Source organism: Artemia franciscana, unplaced genomic scaffold (genome assembly GCF_032884065.1).
Source record: "Artemia franciscana unplaced genomic scaffold, ASM3288406v1 Scaffold_1046, whole genome shotgun sequence".
NCBI lineage: Eukaryota > Metazoa > Arthropoda > Branchiopoda > Anostraca > Artemiidae > Artemia > Artemia franciscana.
In genome coordinates this window covers 65011-89429 of record NW_027062729.1, presented here as the reverse complement: position 1 = coordinate 89429, position 24419 = coordinate 65011, and the positions used below count along the sequence as shown (strand labels likewise).

Below are 24419 nucleotides of genomic sequence, written 5' to 3'. Positions count from 1 at the left end.
TTGATTCTTTGCTTTAAAAAGTGGTTATATATTTCCTTATTGAATATCAGGCTCGCACTGTGGAGAGAGGAGGTGGTAGTGCTTTCCCAAAATGTTTGTATAAAATTTGTTCCAGTGAAATGTATGTGGTCTATATAATTCCCCTATTTTTTTGTCAAACAGTTCGTGGTAACGAACTGTAGTAAGGAGCGACCCGGCTCAATAGTAAACGAAACTCTAAAAAATGGAATTTTGATGCTAAAATATACATCAAAAGAATCGAATTTTCATGCTGATTTTAAATATATAAGTTTCATCAAATTTTGTCTTTGCCATCAAAAGTTATGAGCCTGAGAAAATTTGCCTTATTTTGGAAAATAGGGGGAAACACCCCCTAAAAGTCATAGAATCTTAACGAAAATCATACCATCGCATTCAGCGTATCAGAGAACCCTATAGCAAAAATTTCAAGCTCCTATCTACAAAAATGTGGAATTTCGAATTTTTTGCCAGAACACAGATCACGGGTGCGTGTTTATTTTTTTTTTTTTTTTTCAGAGGTCATTGTATCGACCAAATGGTCCTAGAATGTTGCAAGAGGACTCATTCTAATGGAAATGAAAAGTTCCAGTGCCCTTTTTAAGTGACCAAAAAATTGAAGGGCATCTAGGCCCCCTTCCAAGCTCATTTTTTTCGCAAAGTCAACGGATCAAAGTTTTGAGATAGCTATTTTGTTCTGCATAGTCGAAAACCATAATAACTATGTCTTTGGGGATGACTTACTCCCCCACAGTCCCTGGGGGAAGGGCTGCAAGTTACAAACTTTGACGAGTGTTTACACATAGTAATGGTTATTGGGGAGTTTACAGACGTTTTCAGGGGGATCTTTTTGGTTTGGGGGTGGGGTTGAGGGGAGGGGCCTATGTGGGAGGGTCTTTTCTTGGAGGAATATGTCATGGGGGAAGAGAAATTCAATGAAAAGGGCGCGGGATTTTCTAGCATTACTATAAAAAAAATAATAAAAAAATAAACATGAAAAAGTTTTTTTTCAATTGAAAGTAAGGAGTAGCATTAAAACTTAAAACGGACAGAGATTATTACGAATATGAGGGTTCTAAAAATACTTTAGCATAAAGAGCGAGGTATTTAGGAGGAGATAAATACATCGCTCTTTATGCTAAAGTTTTTTTTAGTAATTTCAACTATTTATTCTATGGCCTTTCTGAAGGGGTCATTCTTAAAGAATTGGGACAAAACTTAAGATTTAGTGTAAAGAGCGAGGTATTAACGAGGGGACAAACCCCCTCATATACATAATAAAAATATAAGAATATAAAAGTTTGTTACGTAAGTTAATTCTTAAGCTACGCATATTTTTTTACTAATAAAAACGTTCGTTAAAAATTAAAAGTTCTAGTTCCCTTTTAAGTAACCAAAAATTTTGAGGGCAGCTAGGCCTCCTTCCCCACCCCTTATTTTTCTAAATCGTCTGATCAGAACTAACAGAAAGCCGTTTAGCCAAAAAAAAAATTAATATGCAAATTTCATTTTAATAATTTATGTGTGGAGAGCCAAAATTAAACATGCATTAATTCAAAAACGTTCAGAAATTAAATATAAAAAAAACTAGTTTTTTTAACTGAAAGTAAGGAGCGACATTAAAACTTAGCAGAAATTACTCCGTATATGAAATGGGTTGTCCCCTCAGCAATCCTAAATTTTGACTGTTTGCCACAATTCTTCTTTTTAAAACAATTAAAAACTTTAGCGTAAAGAGTGAGGGATTGCGGAGGGGACAACCCACTTCATATACGGAGTAATTTCTGTTCGTTTTAAGTTTTAATGTCGCTCCTTACTTTCAGTTAAAAAAACTAGTTTTTTTTCATTTAATTATTTTGTAAATAGCACCCGTCTCCCTAAATGTTGCTGGCGCCTAAAAATTAAAAATTCGAACAACCAAAGGCTTAGAAAGTCAGGTTTTTTTCATACGAATAGACCAAAGATGGGTCCAGAAAACAATTTTATTTTTTCTTTTGATATCCTTGATACATTAAAGTAATCGTAGTATAGTGGATAGCCCCGGAAAGTGTACTCACACCATAAAACAAGACAAGAAAGACACTCTGTTAGCGACAGTTCAACTCGGGTGGAGCTGGTTACAACTCGGGTGGAGCTGGTTAAGCATCCTGTAGAGCCCAACACTCAGCAAGGGGGCTATAGGCCACACTGTCCTTAGTCTCATCACTGGGCTTTAGTCATCTCTGTTAGGCTGTCGAACAACAGGCCATTTTTTTTCTCCAAATATTCGGTCAACTGTCGGTCGGCTATAGGTCGAATCGGTGGGCTATAGGTCACACTGTCCTTAGTCTTATTACTGGGCTTTAGTCATCTCTACTAGGCTGTCGAACAACAGGCCATTTTTTTCTCCGAATATTCGGTCAACTGTCGGTCGGCTATAGGTCGAATCGGTGGGCTATAGGTCACACTGTCCTTGGTCTTATTACTGGGCTTTAGTCATCTCTACTAGGCTGTTCGAACAACAGGCCATTTTTTTCTCCAAATATTCGGTCAACTATCGGTCGGCTGTTGGTCGAATCGGTCGGCTATAGGTCACACTGTCCTTAGTTTTATCACTGGGCTTTACTCATCTCTGCTAGGCTGTTCGAACAACAGACCATTTCTTTTTCTCCAAATATTCGGTCAACTATCGGTCGGCTATAGGTCGAATTGGTGGGCTATAGGTCACACTGTCCTTAGTCTTATTACTGGGCTTTAGTCATCTCTGCTAGGCTGGTGAACAACAGGGCATTTTTTCTTTCTCCAAATATTTAATCAACGTCTGAAATTGTTTGGCTTAGGAGTTGTTTGCCCATCGAGGTTCCACTATATTGGATATTATTCTTAAAGAAATGCCGTACAGAGGGATAAGAAAATTAAGCTATAAATTAGATATGGCAAGTGAATACCAACGTCTCCTGGTCGTTTTTGCTTGAAAATATTAAAATATTCTGTTAGTATCTAAAATCATACGATTTTACCAATATAGATATTTAGCTAGTGCTAATTTAAGCCTATCAGATTTTGCTTTAAGTCTTCGGATTGGCTGAAAATTCTGTGAAAAGTTTTGATTAGTTCAAATTCGCAGTAGCTAAATCTCAGTATTAGTAAAGCCTCACTTCGAAATTAATTAATAAGAAATTGATTTAATTTTCAGATTGCCATTAGTGCGAAGTACCACAATGTTCCTTTTTACGTAGCCGCCCCCTTTTCATCAATCGATTTGAGTTTATCAAATGGTGATAGCATACCAATTGAATTTCGCCCTGATGATGAGTTAGCCTATATTAATGGAATCCGGATTGCCGCACCAGGTAGAGAACTTCTTAACCCCTCCCAATATGTATATATTCATGGGTTTTAAGTGTAGAGCCACATGGGCTGTGCTTCACAAAACAATAAACGGAGATAAAAAACTAACAAAATACTGACAGAACTAAATTTAGAATCACTATTACCGGAAGAAAATATAAACAGATACAAAAATTTCCTTACCCAGAAACAGCTGAACATGCCGTATACCCCGTATGTGGTATACGTCATCGGGAGTTAGCCCAGCTTTGAAAATGTCTTCAAAAATAAGGACTAACAAGGGATCGGATTGCGAAAACGTCCTAAAAATAAACTATCAGAGATAAAAGTGCGCTTATTAACGTAAAGGACAGCAACATTTCCTTTTCCCTTCAATCGAATTCGAGATGGCACCACCAGGCTCAAATACAAACATATCTCTGTATTTATAGGCTATGTAAATAAAATTCACATTATGAGCATAATTAAACCTACTACCCTTCTCAATTTACAAGGTGGTTGAAGTAGCACCCCTTTTTTGCAAAATCTTGTGGTGATGTAGTTATGCGAAAAACCAGCAGTTAGGTGGAATGACGAATTTTTCTGAAGAGTGGATCAAAATGAAACCTAATCTGTTTTGGCTACTTGACTTAATAGCTATCTTCATTGAATTGAAAGGAAAAAAACTAAAACAAAGAAACATGTATAGTCTGTCTAGCGATCACAAAGTTTATCGGTAAAATTAAGATAAACTGTAAATTAAAATTAACAAATGTAAAGCAAAAACTTAAATCAGGGAAAACTAAAGCAAATAAATAGGTATGTCTCGATAAAAAGTTTCCCATTAAAAACAAAGACATAAAAATAGAAAAAGCAAATATAAAACAAAATCAAAAAATTGGTATCGTACTATCAGAAAGTTCCTCGATAAAAATAAAGACAAGCTAAAAATAAAATTAACAAAAATAAAGCAGCAAAAACTGAAACTAAAGCACAGAATCTGATGATTAAATAATTTCTCAATAAAAATTAACACAAATTTAATATCAACTTTAGAAAAACTGTAGCAAAGTACCAAAAAAAAATAGATAAAAAACTAACAAATTGAAAATTAATATTAACAAAGGTAAAGCAAAAAACTCGAATTGGAGAAAACTAATCAATAGGTATGTGTCGATGAGAAAGTTTCTCATTAAAAATAAAGACAAAAAAAAATAAAAACAGCAAATATAAAACAAAACCAAAAATCAAAAATTGGTGTCGTACCATCAGAAAGTTCTTCGATGAACATAAAGACAAGCTAAAAATAAAAATAAAGCTTAAACTAAAGCAAAGAATCTGACGATCGAAAAATTTCTCAAAAAAAATTAGCACAAATTTAAAATCAAAATTATGAAAAACTGTAGGAAAGTACCAAAAAAAATAAATAAAAACTATAGCAAAGAAATCACTATCTCACCTCAAAAAGCTCCTACATAAAAATAAAGATAATTTGTGTTAACAGAGCCATATCACCATCATTTCACTATGTTCAACTAAACTGGGCATTTACGGCTTGTGGTAAGGAGTTTCTCCGCGACAATCTATAATTTTAATTTCAGTTATTCACTTCAGAAATAAAAAAAAGTCGCTAATTTAGATTAAAATAGGTCAATCCAACGGAAGCCAACTGGAGAAGTGTTTAGATTGGTAACCCAAATTCTAATAATTGTAGAGTCGCAGATCTCTGCTTGTATTGGAGGAAGTTCTAGTCAGCTAGGCTATCCTGTCCTGACTTTCGTGTCTGACATAAAACTTCGTCGAGGCTTACTAATTTTAATGTCAAAAAAATTTGTTTGGATGGTACCTCGGCCCACTTAACGACCCTTTCCTCAGTATGGCCTTCTCTCCTAACTAAAGAGACACTGTTCTCACTCAGAAAACTGATCAAAACTCTCTCCCCCCCCCCATAAAAAATGTTCGTTTTAATCGGCCCCAGCAAAAAGAACTTATCAGCTTCTAAAATTCAAATGTTCACTCAGTACTTGTCTAAAAATGGGGAAAATAAAAAAATGTCACAAAATATTCTGACCCTCTGTAATCCACAGAGGCCACAGAGTAATCCACAAATGCCATGTAATCCACTTCGGCAATCATAATAAACATCAGCAGTACCATCTCCAAGGTAACTCTCTTTTTGCAGTCTCTGAAAAGAGAGATCTGGGAGTCATTGTTGATTGTCAGTGTAAGCTCAGCACCGATGCTAAATCTGTATCGTCGTCTGCCTTCCAATCTCTCAAAATGATCAAAAGAACTATCTCCAAATGATTAAAAGAACTATCTCCAGCACACGGCCAAGGGTGTTTATGAAGCTCTACAAAACAATAGTTCTTCTGAACTTAGAGGTTGGAATATCCCTGGTGTCACCCTATTTCAAGAAGGACAAGGAAATACTAGAAAGAATAAAAAAAAAGAGCAACCATTTCTTCAGCCATCAAGTAACCAACCTGTGGAATCAAATCTCTGAAGATTCAGTGGCTTTCGATATTCTGACCCTCTTGACTGTGATGTCACATATGATATTGCTAGAAGTATTATTTTTGTGCTCAAATATCCCATGTGAAGTTGGGTGCTACTATGTCAAGTAGGGGGCATTCTGAGTGTCATGGGTGTGTGTAGAGTTCATGTCAGATCAACAGAGCTGGAGGCTTTGTAGACAGAGTTTTGCCAAGTAGGAGTGATGAAATACCCTGCAGACATTTTATATTAGAAATAAGAAGTTCTAAAGATTTAATCATATTCTATGTTTAAGAATTTTCAATGTTGCTGCTGATACTTGATATTCAGTCAAGAATCTTGCTCTCAACAAAGATTCTTTTTTTATTTTTGGGAAAAATTTCAGTACGACAGATCGTTGGCAAATAAGACAATCTACAAAAAAGAAGGGAAACGTGGTGCCTATAGTTTTTGAGGATAATATCTTCAATAAGCTGTGTGCAATAAAGAATAATGTTTATTTTCCTGTATCTGACCGTGGAGATGATAATAACCTGACTCTAAAACATGACGGGCTTAGACAAACTGACCACTTAAGAGACCATATAAAAATTTTTACTGATGGCTCCAAGTCGGATAAGGGTGCAGTGGTGGTTCCCAGTATGTCAGTTTCATGTAGCTTTAAGTTACCAGGTAGGCTGTCTATTTTTTCAATTGAGATGATTGCTATATATAAGGCATTGGACTTTATTAAGTCATATGGGAATGTTCGTTAAGTTATAAGGTATTGACGTTTGTACCTCGTCTTTATGTTTCTTTTATAGATGTTTTAATCGTAGTAACTGTATTGACTTCTATATTTACTGTATCCATCTTTTTATTTATTTATTTTTTCTAGTATTTTAGCTTTATTTAAATTTGAGTATGTTTCTTTTCAATGTTAATTTAAGCAATAATAAAAGAATAGAGATGTGATATACATACCAGTGCCAGTGATTAAAGCAAGAACACTCTGTACAACGTTCTAGTACTCTCCCAAGATATTTTAAGTGTTGACGTGGCCTCTGCCAAAATTTTATTTGTGTGATTTTCAAAGAAACGTGGCTTCACTGAACCCAAGTTTTAAAAGAGGATCGCACGTATATTAGCAGTTTGATTTGCTCATACGTCAACTAAACAACAGTGACAACGTCGTGCCTGGACCAAACTTTTATTTGAGAATTTATTTAGTATAATTAAAGCTAATTAAATAATTAGGCTAAATTAATAATTATAATAAGTTATTATATATATATATATATATATATATATATATATATATATATATGCCTAATAAATAATCAGGCTTAAGGCCGTTATTAAGTGAACTTAATCAATGATTAAAACATGAAAACATAGAGGTTCAAAATTGAATTTAGGGTAGCCTTCTGTCTTTCAATTCTCTAGAGACCGTCGAATGCCAAAGCCCTTCAAATAGCACTTATTCATTGGTGGAAATAGCAGGTCAATTATATCAGCTTGTCAATCTGGTCTCTAGGGTGATCTGAAACGATTCTTTCTGGCAAGAAACTTATAAAAATTTCAGGCAGCTGAAAATATTCTATGGGGCTGCTCGAAAACAGGAAAATACATCTTAAGTCATCTTACATGTTATTGTCTTCTGCTCATAATAGTACCGATTTTGTTCTAAAAGCAATATCCTTCATAGAGTACACTTGTAAAAGAGAACTAGACATTTTCTAAGATTTATTAGCAATTAGAGAAAATAGAGCAAAATCCTAGAAAACATTTTGTAGCATCTTCAAGAAGCTACGACCTGATATTTAAAGCGGTATATTCCACCAATGAATATTTGAGTACTTTTTAAAAATAAATTTTCAATTTTAACATGGGATTTTCGAGTTCCATCAGTTCACTTAATCATTGCCTTAACTAAAGCTAAACTGTGTTTAGGATTTGAATTATCTGAATTTGCATTAGGCTGTGAAATACGATGAAGTGAAAAACAGAACGTGAGAAGTAATCAGGGTATTATGAATAGGGTCAAGATAGGTAGTCGCTTTACACTGAGGACGGTTGAGTGGAGGTCTTGGCTAAAACATTTGGATTTCTCTTCTTTTTTTCTTAGCCTGCGCTAAACCACCTCCTTTTTATGGCACTTGGTATTAACCAAGTGACATATAGCAGTCGCCAATTCTGTCGGTCTGTCTGTCTGTCGGTCTGTCGGTCTGTCCCGGTTTTGCTACTTTAGGCACTTCCAGGTAAGCTAGGACGATGAAATTTAGCAAGCGTATCAGGGACCGCACCAGATTAAATTAGAAATAGTCGTTTTCCCGATTTGACCATCTGGGGGGGAGTGGGGGCCCGGTTAATTCGCAAAAAATAGAAAAAATGAAGTATTTTTAACTTATCAGCGGGTATTTGGATCTTAATGAAATTTCATGTTTGGAATGATATTGTGTCTTAGAGCTCTTATTTTAAATCCCGACCGGATCTGATGACATTGGGGGGAGTCGGAGGGGGAAAACCTAAAGTCCCGGTTTTGCTACTTTAGGCACTTTCAGGTAAGCTAGGACGATGAAATTTGGCAAGCGTATCAGGAACCGGACCAGATTAAATTAGAAATAGTCGTTTTCCCGATTTGACCATCTGGGGGGGGGAGTAGGGGCCGGTTAATTCGGAAAAATAGAAAAAATGAAGTATTTTTAACTTATGAGCGGGTGATTGGATCTTAATGAAATTTGATGTTTGGAATGATACTGTGTCTCAGAGCTCTTATTTTAAATCCCGACTGGGTCTGATGACATTGGGGGGAGTTGGAGGGGGGAAACCTAAAATCTTGGAAAACACTTAGAGTAGAGGGATCGGGATGAAACTTGATGGGAAAAATAAGCGCAAGTCCTAGATACATGATTGACATAATCGGAACTTATTTGTTCTCTTTGGGGTAGTTGGGGGGGGGGGGAGTAAGTCTTAAAAATTAGAAAAATGAGGTATTTTCAACTTGCGAACGGGTGATCGGATCTCAATGAAATTTGATGTTTAGAAGGATATCGTGTCTTAGAGCTCTTATTTTAAATCCCGACCAGATCTTGTGATGGGGGCGGGGAGTTGGGAGGGGGAACCTAAAACTTGGAAAACACTTAGAGTGGAGGGATCGGGATGAAACATGGTGGGAAAAATAAACACAAGTACTAGATAGATGATTGACATAAACGGAACGGATCCGCTCGCTTTTGGGTAGTTGGGGGGGGGGGGTTAATTCTGAAAAATTAGAAAAAATGAGGTATTTTTAACTTACGAACGGGTGATTGGATCTCCATGAAATTTGATTTTTAGAAGGATATCGTGGCTCAAAGCTCTTATTTTAAATCCTGACCGGATCTGGTGACATTGGGGGAAGTTTGGGGTGGGGAGACCTAAAATGATGGGAAACGCTTAGATTGGAGGGATTGGGATGAAACTTGGTTGGAAAAATAAGCAAAAGTCTTGCATACGTAATTTACATAATTGGAACGGATCCGCTCAATTGCGGGGGGGGGGGGTAATTCTGAAAAATAAGAAAAATAACGTATTTTTAACTTACGAAGGAGTGATCGGATCTTCATGAAACTTCATATTTAGAAGGACCTCGTAACTCTGATATCTTATTTTAAATCTCAACCGGATCAAACGTAATTGGGGGGGGGCAGTTGGGGGGACTGGAAATCTTAGAAAATACTTAAAGCGGTGAGATCAGGATGAAACTGGATGGGAAGAATAGAAACCTGTCTAAGATACGTGACTGACATAACTGGACCGGATCTGCTCTCTTTGGTGGAATTGGGAGGGGGGAGGTAATTTTGAAAATTGAGGTATTTGTAACTTACGAAAGGGTGACCAGATCTTAATGAAATTTGATATTTAGAAGGATCTTGTGCTATAAAGTTTAACTTTAGGTTCTGACCTTCTCACAAGTGCCAAATGAGCTCTTGGCTCTTCCGACCTCGTACCATATGAGCTCTCGGCTCTTCCGACCTCGTCCAAATGAGCTCTTGGCTCTTCCGACCTCGTACCATATGAGCTCTCGGCTCTTCCGACCTCGTCACAAGTGCCATATGAGCTCTTAGCTCTTGTTTTTAGGGTTTATCGTTCTATTGTACCTAGCCAGTGTTGTCTTAAATATTATTTTGAAAATACTTTGAATAATAAAAAGACAGAGGATATGATAGTGCTCCATCAATAAGAAAAATCGTCAAAAAAGAACATAAGTCGGGCAATGACTGAATTATATAACCAACCGAAGTTTTTTTGTGAAATTAGCCCGCAACAATAGGGATCAAACATCAGGTTCCCCCATTCGTTCCTTCAAAGCAATAATAATGAGTTTCCTTATACTTTTAACAGATGCAATAAGCAAGAAACCGAGATAAATATGTAAAGTGGAGGTTGTAGTCGATGTATTATATTTAATTAATTTATATTTAATTAATTAATATATATTTAATTAATTTAATTAAGATTTTTTATTTTCCATTAATGTGTGTAATTTATGAAAGAACGCTAAATTATTCATTGTCAATATTTAACTGGCGTTATATGTACTTACTTTCTTGGTTCTAGTCATTTGAAGTCCCTGGCTGGTCTATCACCCTCCTAAACTCAAGCCTACCCCTTCGTCGTATTTGGTCCGAAAATTTATATCTTAATCTGTTGCGTATTCAGCGTGCGCCCGTGCATGGTTGTAGGTATTTTCACCTTTAGACTTATCTTCAAAGACCATCTATGACTACTAACTATTTGTAGTACCTGCTGTCTATCTATGACTAAGGCCATCTATGACTACCGACTATTCGTAGTACCTGCCATCTATCTGATATCTATGTATTATCTGCTTGCTGCACAATTGGGTGTCTCGTTTTCACACTGTTTGCGTTTTGTGTCAGATGTATCTGCTATTTTGTGCCAGATTATTCTATGACTACTAACTATTTGTAGTACCTGCTGTCTATCTATGACTACTGACTATTCGTAGTACCTGCCATATATCTGATATGTATGAATATTCGTATTATCTGCTCGCTTTTTGTGTCAGATGTATCTGCTATTTTGTGCCAGATTATTCTATGACTACTAACTATTTGTAGTACCTGCTGTCTATCTATGACTACCGACTATTCATAGTACCTGCCATCTATCTGATATCTATGAATATTCGTATTATCTGCTTGCTGCACAATTGGGTGTCTCGTTTTCACACTGTTTGCGTTTTGTGTCAGATGTATCTGCTATTGTGTGCCAGATTGTTCTTATGACGTGTTATCGGCTGCGTTGTAATTTTTGAACTGGGCTGTTGAAAAGCTTTATCACTGTTTAGCTGTGGAACTTGACTACAATGCTACTCGTGTCTGCCGTGGGGGAGCTGGGATCAAACCCTGAGCCTCGTATCAAACAGTTCGTGGTAACGAACTGTAGTAAGGAGCGACCCGGCTCAATAGTAAACGAAACTCTAAAAAACGGAATTTCGGTGCTATAAGATATATCAAAAGAATCGGATTTTTATGCTGATTTTAAATATATAAGTTTCATCAAATTTAGTATTTGTCATCAAAAGTTACGAGCCTGGGAAAATTTGCCTTATTTTGGAAAATAGGGGGTAACAACCCCTAAAAGTCATAGGATCTTAATGAAAATCGCACATTCGCATTCAACGTATCAGAGAACCCTATAGAAAAAATTTCAAGGTCCAATCTACAAAAATGTGGAATTTCGTATTTTTTGCCAAAGACAAATCACGAGTGCGTGTTTATTTTTTATTTTTTCCCCAGGGTCATCGTATCGACCAACTGGTCCTAGAGTGTTGCAAGAGGGCTCATTCTAACGGAAATGAAAAGTTCTAGTGCCCTTTATAAGTGACCAAAAAAATTGGAGGGCACCTAGGCGCCCTCCCACGCTGTTTTTTTCCCAAAGTCAACGGATCAAAATTTGGAGATAGCCATTTTGTTCCGCATAGTCGAAAACCATAATAACTATGTCTTTGGGGATGACTTACCCCCCACAGTCCCTGGGGGAGGGGCTGCAAGTTACAAACTTTGACCAATGTCTACCTACAGTAATGGTTACTGGGAAGTTTACCGACGTTGTCAGGGGGATTTTTTTGGTTTGGGTGTGGGGTTCAGGGGAGGGGGCTATATGGGAGGATCTTTCCTTGGAGGAATATTTCATGGGGGAAAAGAAATTCAATGAAAAGGGCGCAGGACTTTCTAGCATTACTAAAAAAAAAAACAATGAAAATATAAACATGAAAAAATTTTTTCAATTGAAAGTAAGGAGAAGCATTAAAACCTAAAACGCACAGAGATTATTACGCATATGAGGGGTTCTAAAAATACTTTAGCATAAAGAGCGAGGTATTTAGGAGGAGATAAATACTTCGCTCTTTATGCTAAAAAATTTTTAAGTAATTTCAACTATTTATTCTACGGCCTTTCTGATTCAGGGGCATTCTTAAAGAATTGGGACAAACAAGATTTAGTGTGAAGAGCGAGGTATTAACGAGGGGTCCGACCCCCTCATATATATAATCAAAAATATAAGAATGTGAAAGTTTGTTACGTAAGTTAATTCTTAAGTTACATATTTTTTTTACTAATAAAAACGTTCGTTAAAAATTAAAAGATCTAGTTGCCTTTTTAAGTAACCGAAAAATTGGAGGGCAACTAGGCCTCCTTCCCCACCCCTTATTTCTCAAAATTGTCTGATCAAAACTAAGAGAAAGCCATTTAGCCAAAAAATTAATTAATATGCAAATTTCATTTTAATAATTTATGTACGGAGAGCCAAAATCAGACATGCATTAATTCAAAAACTTTCAGAAATTAAATAAAAAAAAACAAGTTTTTTGAAATGAAAGTAAGGAGCGACTTTAAAACTTAAAACGAACAGAAATTACTCCGTATATGAAAGGTGCTTTTCCTCCTCGACACCCCGCTCCTTGCGCTAAAGTTTGATTCTTTCTCGCAACTCTACTTTTTAAAACAATGAAAAACTTATTTCTTCTATTTTTCATCACATATCAATTTACCATAGTCTGATGAGAAAATTTAGATTTCGTAAAACTGATCTATAGGCCAAAGGGAAATAAACTTGATTCTTCTTTATTTTCCGTTTCACTTCATTATTTTGTTTTTTTTCATTTTGCTACGTACGTTTTAACAATGCAAAGAAAACTTTTGATATGGAAACTTCTGCGTTCTCCGTTTTCGGTGCTTGTGTTATGCTTGATGTTTTCTATACCTATAAGATTATGTACCTAAACCCAGTATAGCTGTATACTATATCTATATACATTGTATCTATCTATATATATAAAAATAAGTTGTTTATCTGTGTGTCTGTCTACTGACGTCATGTTTGTGTGTCGACTGACGTCATGTTTGTCAACTGACGTCATTATGAGGATTGAGCATTATTCCGTCATGAAGTTGTTTGTCGACTGACGTCATGCTTGTCGACTGACGAAATTACAGATCGGGTGCCTTACCTAGTGCCCCCACCAACTAGGTGTTGGGGTGGCGCGAAGCGCCACCCCAACAGCTAGTGTACTATACAATGTATTTATATATATATATATATATCTATCTTTATCTAAACTCAATGTATATTGTATCTATATGCATTGTATCTATATTGTATATAGTGTATTTTAAGCTCAATGTATCTATATACGTTCTATCTATATAATATACAATGTATCTAAACTGAATGTATCTATATACTATATCTATATACATTGTATCTATATACTTTATAATGTATCTATATAAATATATCTATATGTATCTAAACTCAATGTATCTTTATAATTACAAGAAAATTCATCTATATGAACCAAAAGTAATTGGTGAGTAATTAAAACAAGTGCCATAAAAATGGCCCCCGCCCGTCCTGAAATATCGGGTCTATTCATACCTGTACACCGTGATTGTCGGAGGTTTTCCTCTTGGATATTTCAAAACTATAAAGTTTTTAAAGCCATACCGCATTTTCGTCAGTGTTGCCATTTTGAACCGTGAAAATAAATAACGAAAATTGATGAGTTAAATTTGACCGTAATTTTTGCCTTTTGAAATTCGAACATTAACAGTCTGTTGATTTTCAAAGACAACTAGACCTTCAAAGGAAAGCTGCACCCTCTTAAGCTGCTTAGTGCCACATGCTTTTAGCTTATTTTTTGCTTTTTTTTCTATATTTTCGGTACCTGCTACTACCTAAACTGCATAACTGTATGTGGAGTTCTTAAAAATTAAATTTTTGGGTTTCTAGTTTTTTAAGATAAGATATATATGGTTGTGTAAGTTTCGACAACCTGTTGATACAATTAGTTTTTTTTTCACTGTCATTGGTACGTTCAAATACCCTTAAAAAACTTTTTCGGATCTCATGGCTTTTTATGATATATATGGTTGCGTAAGTTTCCACTTAACCAATTGATACAATTAGATTTTTTTTCACTGTCATTTGTACTTTCAAATAGCCCTTGCATAGAGCCGTTTCAAATAGCCCTTAAAATTTTTTTTTGGATTTCCTAGTTTTTTAATATAGCCTATATATGGTTGCGTAAGTTTCTACTTTACCAATTGATAAGATTAGATTTTTTTTTTCACTGCCATTGGCACTTTCTAATAGCCCTTGTTTAGAGCCCTTTCAAATAGCCCTTTAGAAAAATTTTTGGATCTCCTAGCTTTTTAAGATATATGTCGTTGCGTAAGTTTCTATTTAACCAATTGATACAATTAGATTTTTTTTTCACTGTCATTGGTACTTTCAAATAGCCCTTGTATAGAGCCCTTTAAAATAGCCCTTAAAAAATTTCTTTTTGGATTTCCTAGCATTTTAAGATATTTATGGTTGTGTAAGTTTTCACTTAACTAATTGACACAACTGAATTGTTTTTTCACTGTCATTGGTACTTTCAAATAGCCCTTGTATAGAGCCCTTTCAAATAGCCCTTAAAATTTTTTTTGATCTCTTAGTTTTTTAAGATATATATGGTTCGTAAGTTCCCACTTAACCAATTGATACAATTAGATTTTTTTTTCCACTGTCATTAGTACTTTCAAATAGCCCTTGTATAGATAATTTTTTACAGGGTTGCACGTGTATATAAATGGAGAAAACTATGATATTTGAAATCATTTTAACTTTGCTTAGGTATATCATGTTGGAATCCTTCATTTGATGTAACACCAGCGGCCCTGATTACTGGTGGAATTATTACAGAAAAAGGAGTATTTAAACAAAATGCTGATGAATATTTTGTTTTTGAATAAGTATAGTTGATGTTTCGCTAATTTTTTTTAATGGAATATATCATTTATACTATATTTTATTGATAATTATTAATTAGTATTTAGTCATTTATGCCAGTATTGGTGTTTGTCGACATAAAGGTTAATATATAATTTGGAATGTGGGTTGTGATTTGAATTTTGTGTCTCATTTCCTTTTTATCTTGAGTATTTTTATTTCTACTATTATTATTTTTTCTTTACTTTTATGCTGTTATTTATTTACTATTTTTTTTGTTGTTGTTCAAGGGTGCCGGTTTCTGAGTATTAACTCCATATAGTGAAATAATGGTGAAATTAGTATGAAAATTAAAAGAACTTGAAATTATCTACTGAAGAAAAAGTAAAGAAAAACCAAGGTCGTAGAAAACGCAAGTCAGTTCCCTTAGACTGGTAAGATCTATCCCAGGATTTGAAGCAGATCCTATGCCATTTTTCTCTAATTAAAGACAAATTCTCAAAGAAATTTAAAAGCCCTACATTTAGGGAAGGAGGAGAGATAGAATTTTGAAAACAATGTCGCGGTACAAGACCTTAAAATTTTCTCTGAAGAAGTGACCTGCAGAATAATCAATAAAAATAATTTCGAAAACGGTGAAAGAGAACTAAAAGTAGCGACGAAGACCGCACTACCTAATTAGAAGGCCAGAACAGATGTGTGACCAAGCCTAAAATATTTCTACCATTAAATATGCTTTTCTTTGTATCTTTTATAAAAATTTAGGTTGACCCAAAAGAAGCAGCTAGTGAAACTGGGTACTCACTGGTTAAATAAGAAGGACACTCACACTGTTTAAAAGCCCATTTGTGTTTGGCTTGCTCATCCAATGGACTTCAAAAACCTCCATTACTTCTTCCTTATTATGCATGAGATCATGTTTCAGGCTTTAAGTTTATAGTTCGATCGAGACATTATACAACTCTATTTTGAGTGTCTTTTTTCATAGTTGGACTCCACCATTTCAAGTAAGCTGGTGTATTACCAAAAATATGTTAATTAAGAACTTTTCAAGAATCCTTTCTGTATTGTAACATAACCTTAAGAAAGCCATCTCTGTTAGTGTTCTCATCTTAAAAATTTGATTAGTAATTTTAATGTTACTTATATTTTTGGTAGCAAACGCTTGGTCTTTTGCTTTTGGGCTGAAAAGAATGATGGGTTAATACTTCATGTATTAGGGATTTCAGTTATTTCAGGAGGGCTTAAGGAGGGCCTTTTGTGTTTTTGCTTTCAGATAACTGACTGAAAATCATCATTGAGCTGGGAATGAGTTTCGGGGATTTTGGAAAAGTTACGATAGTATTATTCTGGCTGTCATCACTAGAGACTGGAGATAGGTTACGGCCATGTCATTGGAGATGAAATCTTCTGAATACCAATTTGCCTGTCCCTGGTCATTGAATGAGTTAGAATAGCTAGGATACATAGAGTTAAGGAAAAAAATAATCCAAAACAAATCCGACACACAACAAACTTAAAGGAAAAAGCAATAAAATACTTCTCAAAAAATAAAAATAAAGGATTAATTCAAATGACTGAGAACGAAAAAGGATCTCAATCCATTATTCCAAACATTTCGGGTTGTGGTTTTTTCTTCTTTATAAACTTCTGCAATTTTTGGCAGAAGTGGGTGCCAACTTAAAAAACAAAGAAAAAAAATGTATGAGAACAAACGTCAAAATTAAGCTAAAAACCTATGGCACCAAAAAGTATAAGAAGGTTTATATTTCCTTTGAAAAGAAAGTTGGCTTTGAGAACCAACAAATTCTTATTGTTTAAGTTTTTACGGATGAAAGAATTGTCAAATTCTTTGAGTTTGCTTTTCTGATTTTCTAAGTGTAAAACTACCACAAAACCTTATTAATAAATACATGAATCCGAAAACGAACAGAAATTACAATAGATAACCTAGTGAAACTCAAAACGATTAAAAATTAAAAGGAGTAGGGCTGACAGCCTCCATGTCTTTTCAAAGCCAGAGTATAATTTTTGCTTTACTAAAAACGAAAAAACAACGAAGAACCGTGAATTGTCAATTAATATTCATATTCTTCTATCTATTCCTTATAGACTTGAGACTTCTTTATTTACTAAGGTGAAAATGTTTAAAATATATTTTGTTTTAATTAAAGTGCCAACTATGTTTTGGTCTTGAGAAGACGTGAGGGGTGTCAGCCCTGCGCTCATTTTCATTGTTTTAAGTTTTGATGTTATTTTCAGTTAAATTTTTTTTAAGCTAATTTCGGATCGTACTTAATCATTACCAGGAAATCCAGCTCTCTCTCCATGAAAGATCTCCATGAATCTAAGTTGCATGGGCAACGTGAGGTGTTGCAGCAACCTTTATTCAGCTTCGTCGAGTAAAGTATTGCGAGAGCAACAATTTGGTTTGTTTTCTTGCTTCGATTAAGTGCTGGACTTCTTAATCCGTAAGGATCTTAAAATAAATACTTGGTACACCAACTCTCAAAAGTTGCAAACCCCTCATAGCTAAGGATGATTATATCCCTAACTGCCGATTATTACTTATAAGTCCTTTACATGACTTACCACTTTAATCAAATTTGTCTTACTATCAACTACACCGGAAACAAATAATAGATACACGAACTAGCAAAAGTTGCAAGCCCCTCATTACAAAAGATGATTATGAGCTAACAGCTGACTGTTTGCTTAAAACGCCCCTATAATTCTCACAATAGATATTGGCCTTTTTTTGGTTTAAGTATGTACCTTACTACTGAAGTTGTCAACCCGTTTGAACTTTCAAACTTGTCTATCTCTTTAGGAATTTTTTTGCCTAAAACTGGTTGACATATACTTTGATGAGTTCATCAAGAGCTATCGACTACCGTTGAAAAAAAATCTATCTGTCTTAGCTCAAAAGTTGACTTTTTTGCCGTAGGCTGTTTCTAACGTCATCACTTAGAAAGGAGCAAATCATAAACTCTAATTTCTTTAGCAATAAAAGAACTTTTCAAGTTAAAGAGGCACATACAATACCATTTCTGTACCGGCCTATTTTTGGTTTCAGTGTATACCTTACTACTAAGCTTTTCTACCCCTTTAAACTTTCCAACTGATATATCTCATGAAATAATTTTTCTACCAAAAAATGAATGACAAATATTATGATCAACTTATCAAGAGCTATGAAATGCCTTTAAAAAAAATTTATCTGTCTTAGCTCAAAAGTTGACTTTTTTGCCGTAGGCCAAGTTTCTAACGTCATCACTTAGGAATGAGCAAAAGCATAAACACTAATTTCTTTAGCAATTAAAGAACTTTTCAAGTTTAAGCATCACACAAGATACATTTCTGTGCCGGCCTATTCTTGGTTTCAGTGTGTACCTTACTATTAAGCTTTTCAACCCCTATTAAATTTTCCAACAGGTATATCTCATGAAGGAATTTTACTACCAAACAAGAGCTCACATGGCACTTGTGACGAGGCGAGAAGAGGTAAGAGCCAAGAGATCATATGGTATGAGCTCTAACAAAATTCTATGAATCAATAGATTGATTTAAAAAGGAAAATAAGAGGCGTAATGCCGGTCAGAATTTAAAATAAGAGCTCTGAGTCACGATGTCCTTCTAAATATCAAAATTCATTAAGATCCGATAACCCACTCGTAAGTTATAAATACCTAATTTTTTCTAATTTTTCCTCTCCCTTTAGCCCCCCAGATGGTCGAATCTGGGAAAACGACTTTATCAAGTCAAATTGTGCAGCTCCCTGACAAGCCTACCAATTTTCATCGTCCTAGCATGTCCAGAAGCACCAAACTTGCCAAATCACTGAACCCCTCCCCCCAACTCCTCCAAAGAGAGCGAATCCAGAACGATTCTGTCAATCACGTATCAAAGACATTTGTTTGTTCTATCCACCAAGCTTCATCCCGATTCCTCCACTCCAAGTGTTTTTCCAAGATTTCCCCCTCCAACTCCCCCCAATGTCAAAATATCTGGTAGGGATTTGAAATAAGAGCTCTGAGACATGAATTCCTTCTAAAAATCAAATTTCAATAAGATCCGATCATCTATTCGTAAGATACAAATACCCTAATTTTCACGTTTTCCAAGAATTCCGGTTTCCCCCTCTGACTCCCCCCAATGTCACAGGATCTGGTCGGAATTTAAAATTAGAACTTTAAAGTACAAGATCCTTCTAAATATCAAATTTCATTAAGATCTGGTCACCCTTTCGTAAGTAACAAATACCTCAATTTTCAAAATTACCCCCCCCCCAATTCCACCAAAGAGAGCAGATCCGGTCCGGTTATGTCAGTCAGGTATCTTAGATAGGTTTCTATTCTTCCCATCCAGTTTCATCCTGATCTCACCGCTTTAAGTATTTTCTAAGATTTCCGGTCCCCCCAACTGCCCCCCCCCCAAAATTACGCTTGATCCAGTTGAGATTTAAAATAAGAGATCTGAGTTACGAGGTCCTTCTAAATATGAAGTTTCATGAAGATCCGATCACTCCTACGTAAGTCAAAAATACGTAATTTTTTCTTATTTTTCAGAATTAACCCCCCCCCCCAATAGAGCGGATCCGTTCCAATTATGTAAATCACGTATGTAAGACTTCTGCTTATTTTTCCCACCACGTTTCATCCCGATCCCTCCAATCTAAGCGTTTTCCATGATTTTAGGTTCCCCCACCCCAAACTTCCCCCAATGTCACCAGATCCGGTCAGGATTTAAAATAAGAGCTTTGAGACACGATATCCTTCTACATATCAAATTTCATTGAGATCCGATCACCCGTTCGTAAGTTAAAAATACCTCATTTTTTCTAATTTTTCAGAATTAAGCCCTCCCCCAACTACCCCAAAGAGAGCGGATCCGTTCCGGTTAGGTCAATCATGTATCTAGGACTTGTGCTTATTTTTCCCATCAAGTTTCATCCCGATCCCTCCACTCTAAGTGTTTTCCAAGTTTTAGGTTTCCCCCTCCCAACTCCGCCCAATGTCACCAGATCCGGTCGTGATTTAAAATAAGAGCTCTGAGACAGGATATTCTTCTAAATATCAAATTTCATTGAGATCTGATCACCCGTTCGTAAGTTAAAAATACCTCATTTTTTCTAATTTTTCAGAAATAACCCCCCCCCCCAACTACCCCAAAGAGAGCGGATCCGTTCCGTTTATGTCAATCATGTATCTAGGACTTGTGTTTATTTTTCCCAACAAGTTTCATCCTGATCCCTCCACTCTAAGTGTTTTCCAAGTTTTAGGCTTCCCCCTCCCAAATCCCCCCAATGTCACCAGATCCGGTCGGGATTTAAAACAAGAGTTCTAAGACACGATATCCATCTAAACATCAAATTTCATTGAGATCCGATCACTCGTTCGTAAGTTAAAAATACCTCATTTTTTCTAATTTTTATGAATTACCCCCCCCCCTCCCCCCAACTACCCCAAAGAGAGCGGATCCGTTCCGAATATATCAATAATGTATCTGGGACTTGTGCTTATTTTTCCCATCAAGTTTCATCCCGATCCCTCCACTCTAAGTGTTTTCCAAGATTTTAGGTTTCCCCCCTCCAACTCCTCCCAATGTCATCAGATCCGGTCGGGATTTAAAATAAGAGCTCTGAGACACAATACCCTTCCAAACATCAAATTTCATTAAGATCCCATCACCCGTTCGTAAGTTAAAAATACTTCATTTTTTCTATTTTTCAGAATTAACCGGCCCCCCACTCCCCCCCCCCCCCCCAGATGGGCAAATCGGGAAAACGACTATTTCTAATATAATCTGGTCCGGTGCCTGATACGCTTGCCAAATTTCATCGTCCTAGCTTACCTGGAAGTGCCAAAAGTGGCAAAACCGGGATCGACAGACAGACAGACCGACAAAATTTGCGATTGCTATATGTCACTTGGTTAATACCAAGTGCCATAAAAATGAATGACAGTTAATTTGATCAGCTCATCAAGAGCTATCGACTGTCGTCGAAAAAAAAATCTATCTGTCAAAGTTCAAAAGTTGCCTTTGTTACTGTAGGCCAAGTTTCTAAGGTCATCACTCAGAAGGGAGCAAAGGATAAACTCTAATATTTTTAGCAACGAGAGAACTTTTAAAGTTTAAGAGGCGCATCTGATACCATTTCTCTATCGCAATCCCAAGTGCAAAAAAAAAACAACGAATGATAAACTCAGCTGAAATCACGAACAGAAATGGGAAGAAACAATAGATCTTTGACTCAAGGCAAGTTTTCTACGAAGCTTTCCAAAATACAGTCATATTCAACAATCCAGCTTAAGGTCCACACTTTCTGTAAAAACTGCAAAGGTTAGCCCCCTACCACTTTCTAGGAATAAGCTGAAAGCAGGGTGCTAGATAAAAAAAGAAAAGAAAAAAAAAGAACGTGACCAAGCCAAAGTGTTGCCTTTGAAACGCAATTCCTGTCATTGCTAATTATACGCCAGTAAGTAATGTTAAAGTTTAAGACTCGAGAACAAATTGTTTCTTCATTACCTCAAAAAGAAACTTGAGCTATAAATTTGCGGGAAGTGGGGGGGGGGCAATATCCTCCCCCTGCCCCTTATGTGCAAATATAAAATTATATATTCATAATTTTATTATTTATCAACTATTCTTTTAATATTACAATTTTATTATTATATTAATCCAAAAATCATATAAAATTAATTAAACGCAATTGTCTATATCCCATCTGTTCTGTCACTTGTCTTTATCTTGTCTTACGCTAAGCTGAAAGAAACTAGTGAAGAAAACGGATTGTTCTCGAGTTTTACGTAGCGTAAACTTGAGTAAGTGACGTATGCTTCACAAATACCAAAATATCTTTCTCCTACACAAAAAAACAAAAAAAATCTCAAATTTAGAAAGCTGTCTTCCAGGGGGGGGGGGCGCATTTTCTGATTCGAGGTGATATTTTATGGGGATATGTTTTAAGTGGGGATATTTTACATGTAAATGCCTGCAACCAGGGAATAGGCAACCCTCGCTCATAATACCTCATGATTTCCGTATAATTTGTGAGTTTTTAGAATCTTCCCCTCTTAAATATTTCCCCCCTCTTTGACAGAATTCAGCATGTGCGCTTTGTCATAGCTATGAAGTTTGTTATGATCACCAAAGTAATTCTAAAGTATAATTAAGACCCACGAGAAAAATTAAATCTGCGTAAAAGATACGGTCACAAAACTCAATAATAATATTAGCCAAGCTAAAGAAAGAAAAATGAAATCTGGGATTCTAGCTACACACGCATGTGAACGTTACTTAAGACTCGGATATTTTTTTTTTTTTTTTTTTTTACTGTGCTTTTTTATTTTAATCAATTTAAAAACAACTAACAATAGTAACATATTTATAAGAAAAATGGCGGGAGGGGTGGGCAAAAATTATCTTTCTTAATCATACTATGTAAGTTGAACGTTTTTATCCTCTTTTATCTTAGAGTTTAGTATTTCTCGTAAGGAAAAGATGGGGAAATCATTAGGTGGCTAATTTGATTGATTCTAAATAGACAACAATGGTGTCAGTATAGCTAAGTGTTCTCTAGAAAATGATATTAAAACTTGTATATAAGTACTCCTGCTTAAAATGAACATATACTATATTGAAAACACCTTTACTACCGTAAAATCATTGATTAATTATTCCTTGATAGGCCTACCTGTTGGGGTAAGAAATGAAAAGGCTGATAAGTTGTAAGAATGTTAGTGTTTTTCTCTGGGTAGGCCCAACTGTAAACTAGAAGCTATACTAGGGTGTTTACCTCTAGAATTTTATAAGTATGCTGTTCTATTAATGGGAAAATTCTAGTTTAACTACATTTTGCTATCTTGGAAAGGGAATAAGTTAGGGAAATATAATTTTTAGTAACCAATCCAGGGTAAAGAACAGAAATATATTGGGTAAAATTCCAGGTAATTGACTTCCTGCTATCTCAGAAAGGGTTTAGGTTAGGAAAATAGGTAAAATTCTAGTTACTTGACTTCTTGCTATCTCAGAAAGGGTTTAGGTTAGGAAAATGAAACTTTCAGGGATGAATCTACAGACAAAATTATGTCCAGGGAAGGTATTTTGAAGCAACTAACTCCACTCCTTCTCCCTCTAGAGGGCCCTGACCTTTGATGACCTTTAAAATATGTGTGTTATAAAAGTGAAACCTTGCAAAATAGATCTTCTGCTTAATTGAAGTACAACAAAATTGTTTTCAGCTTCATAACTTTGCTCATTTCCATCTTATAAGGTTTTAAAGATGTGCAAATACATTTCCTAAATTTTGAAAAAGAACATTGATATGGCTTAAAATTCTTCTCAAGTAACAGGAATTACATTTTTCAGAACTAAAGGCAGAGAAACAGCAACTAGTAACTAAAAATTAAGGTAAAATGTTGTTTTGTCAAAATTTCAATAGGTATAGACCTGTCATGTAGGCAAATTTCAGGGCCTTCTGGAGGGGGAAGGAGTGGAGTTAGTTGCTTCAAAATACCTTCCCAGGACATACTTTAGCCTGTAGACCCATCCCTGAAAGTTTCATTTTCATAACCTAAACCCTTTCTGAGATAGCAAGAAGTCAATTAACTAGAATTTTACCGGAAAATGAATCTTTCAGGGATGAATCTACAGACTAAAGTATGTCCCAGGAAGGTATTTTGAAGCAACTACCTCCACTCCTTCTCCCTCTAGGGGGCCCGGACCTTTGATGACCTTTACTAATATGTGTGTTATAAAAGCGAAACCTTGCAAAATATAGATCTTCTACTTAATTGAAGTAGAACAAAATTGTTTTCAGTTTCATAACTTTGCTCAATTCCATTTTATAAGGTTTTAAACATATGAAAAAACATTTCCTAAATTTTGAAAAAAAAAACAATGATATGGCTCAAAATTCTACTCAAACAACAGGAATTGTATTTTCAGAACTAAAGGCAGAGAAAAAGCAACTAATAACTGAAAATTAAGGTAAAATGTTGTTATTGTCAAAATTTCAATAGGTATAGACCTGTCATGTAGGCAAATTTTATGGCCCCCTAGAGGGAGAAGGATTGGGTGTGGGTACTTTAAAATACCTTCCCGGGACATACTTTAGCCTGTAGACCCATTCCTGAAAAGTTTCATTTTCCTAACCTAAACCCTTTCCGAGATAGCAAGAAGTCAATTAACTAGAATTTTACTGTATATTGCTTAGCTTTCATGTTAATCCTCCTCTTATTTATTTTTTTTTTTTCAAATTTGCTTACTTGGCAGGTTTTGACCTAAATATTTGCATAGTCTTTTTTGTTTTTTTGTTGTTTTTTTTC

The 24419-nt window shown here is 35.4% G+C and overlaps 2 protein-coding genes across 3 annotated transcripts in view; one reads left to right on the top strand and one right to left on the bottom strand.

Moving 5' to 3' along the window:
- LOC136042299 (methylthioribose-1-phosphate isomerase-like) overlaps positions 1-15167 on the top strand; it is a 42514-nt gene extending 27347 nt beyond the window's left edge. The window contains exons 5-6 of the mRNA XM_065727247.1: positions 3194-3350; positions 14995-15167. Coding sequence (XP_065583319.1) covers positions 3194-3350; positions 14995-15113 — 276 coding nt within the window. The 3' untranslated portion in view covers positions 15114-15167. The remainder of the gene's footprint in view (positions 1-3193; positions 3351-14994) is intronic.
- Positions 1987-24419, bottom strand: part of LOC136042300 (uncharacterized oxidoreductase TM_0325-like) — a 34722-nt gene continuing 12289 nt past the window's right edge. The window contains exon 4 of one of the 2 annotated variants that reach the window (XM_065727249.1): positions 1987-4910. In XM_065727249.1, coding sequence (XP_065583321.1) covers positions 4859-4910 — 52 coding nt within the window. In that variant the 3' untranslated portion in view covers positions 1987-4858. Of the gene's footprint in view, positions 4911-16639; positions 16770-24419 lie in introns of those variants that run through there. The other variant, XM_065727248.1, reaches the window with a different exon arrangement.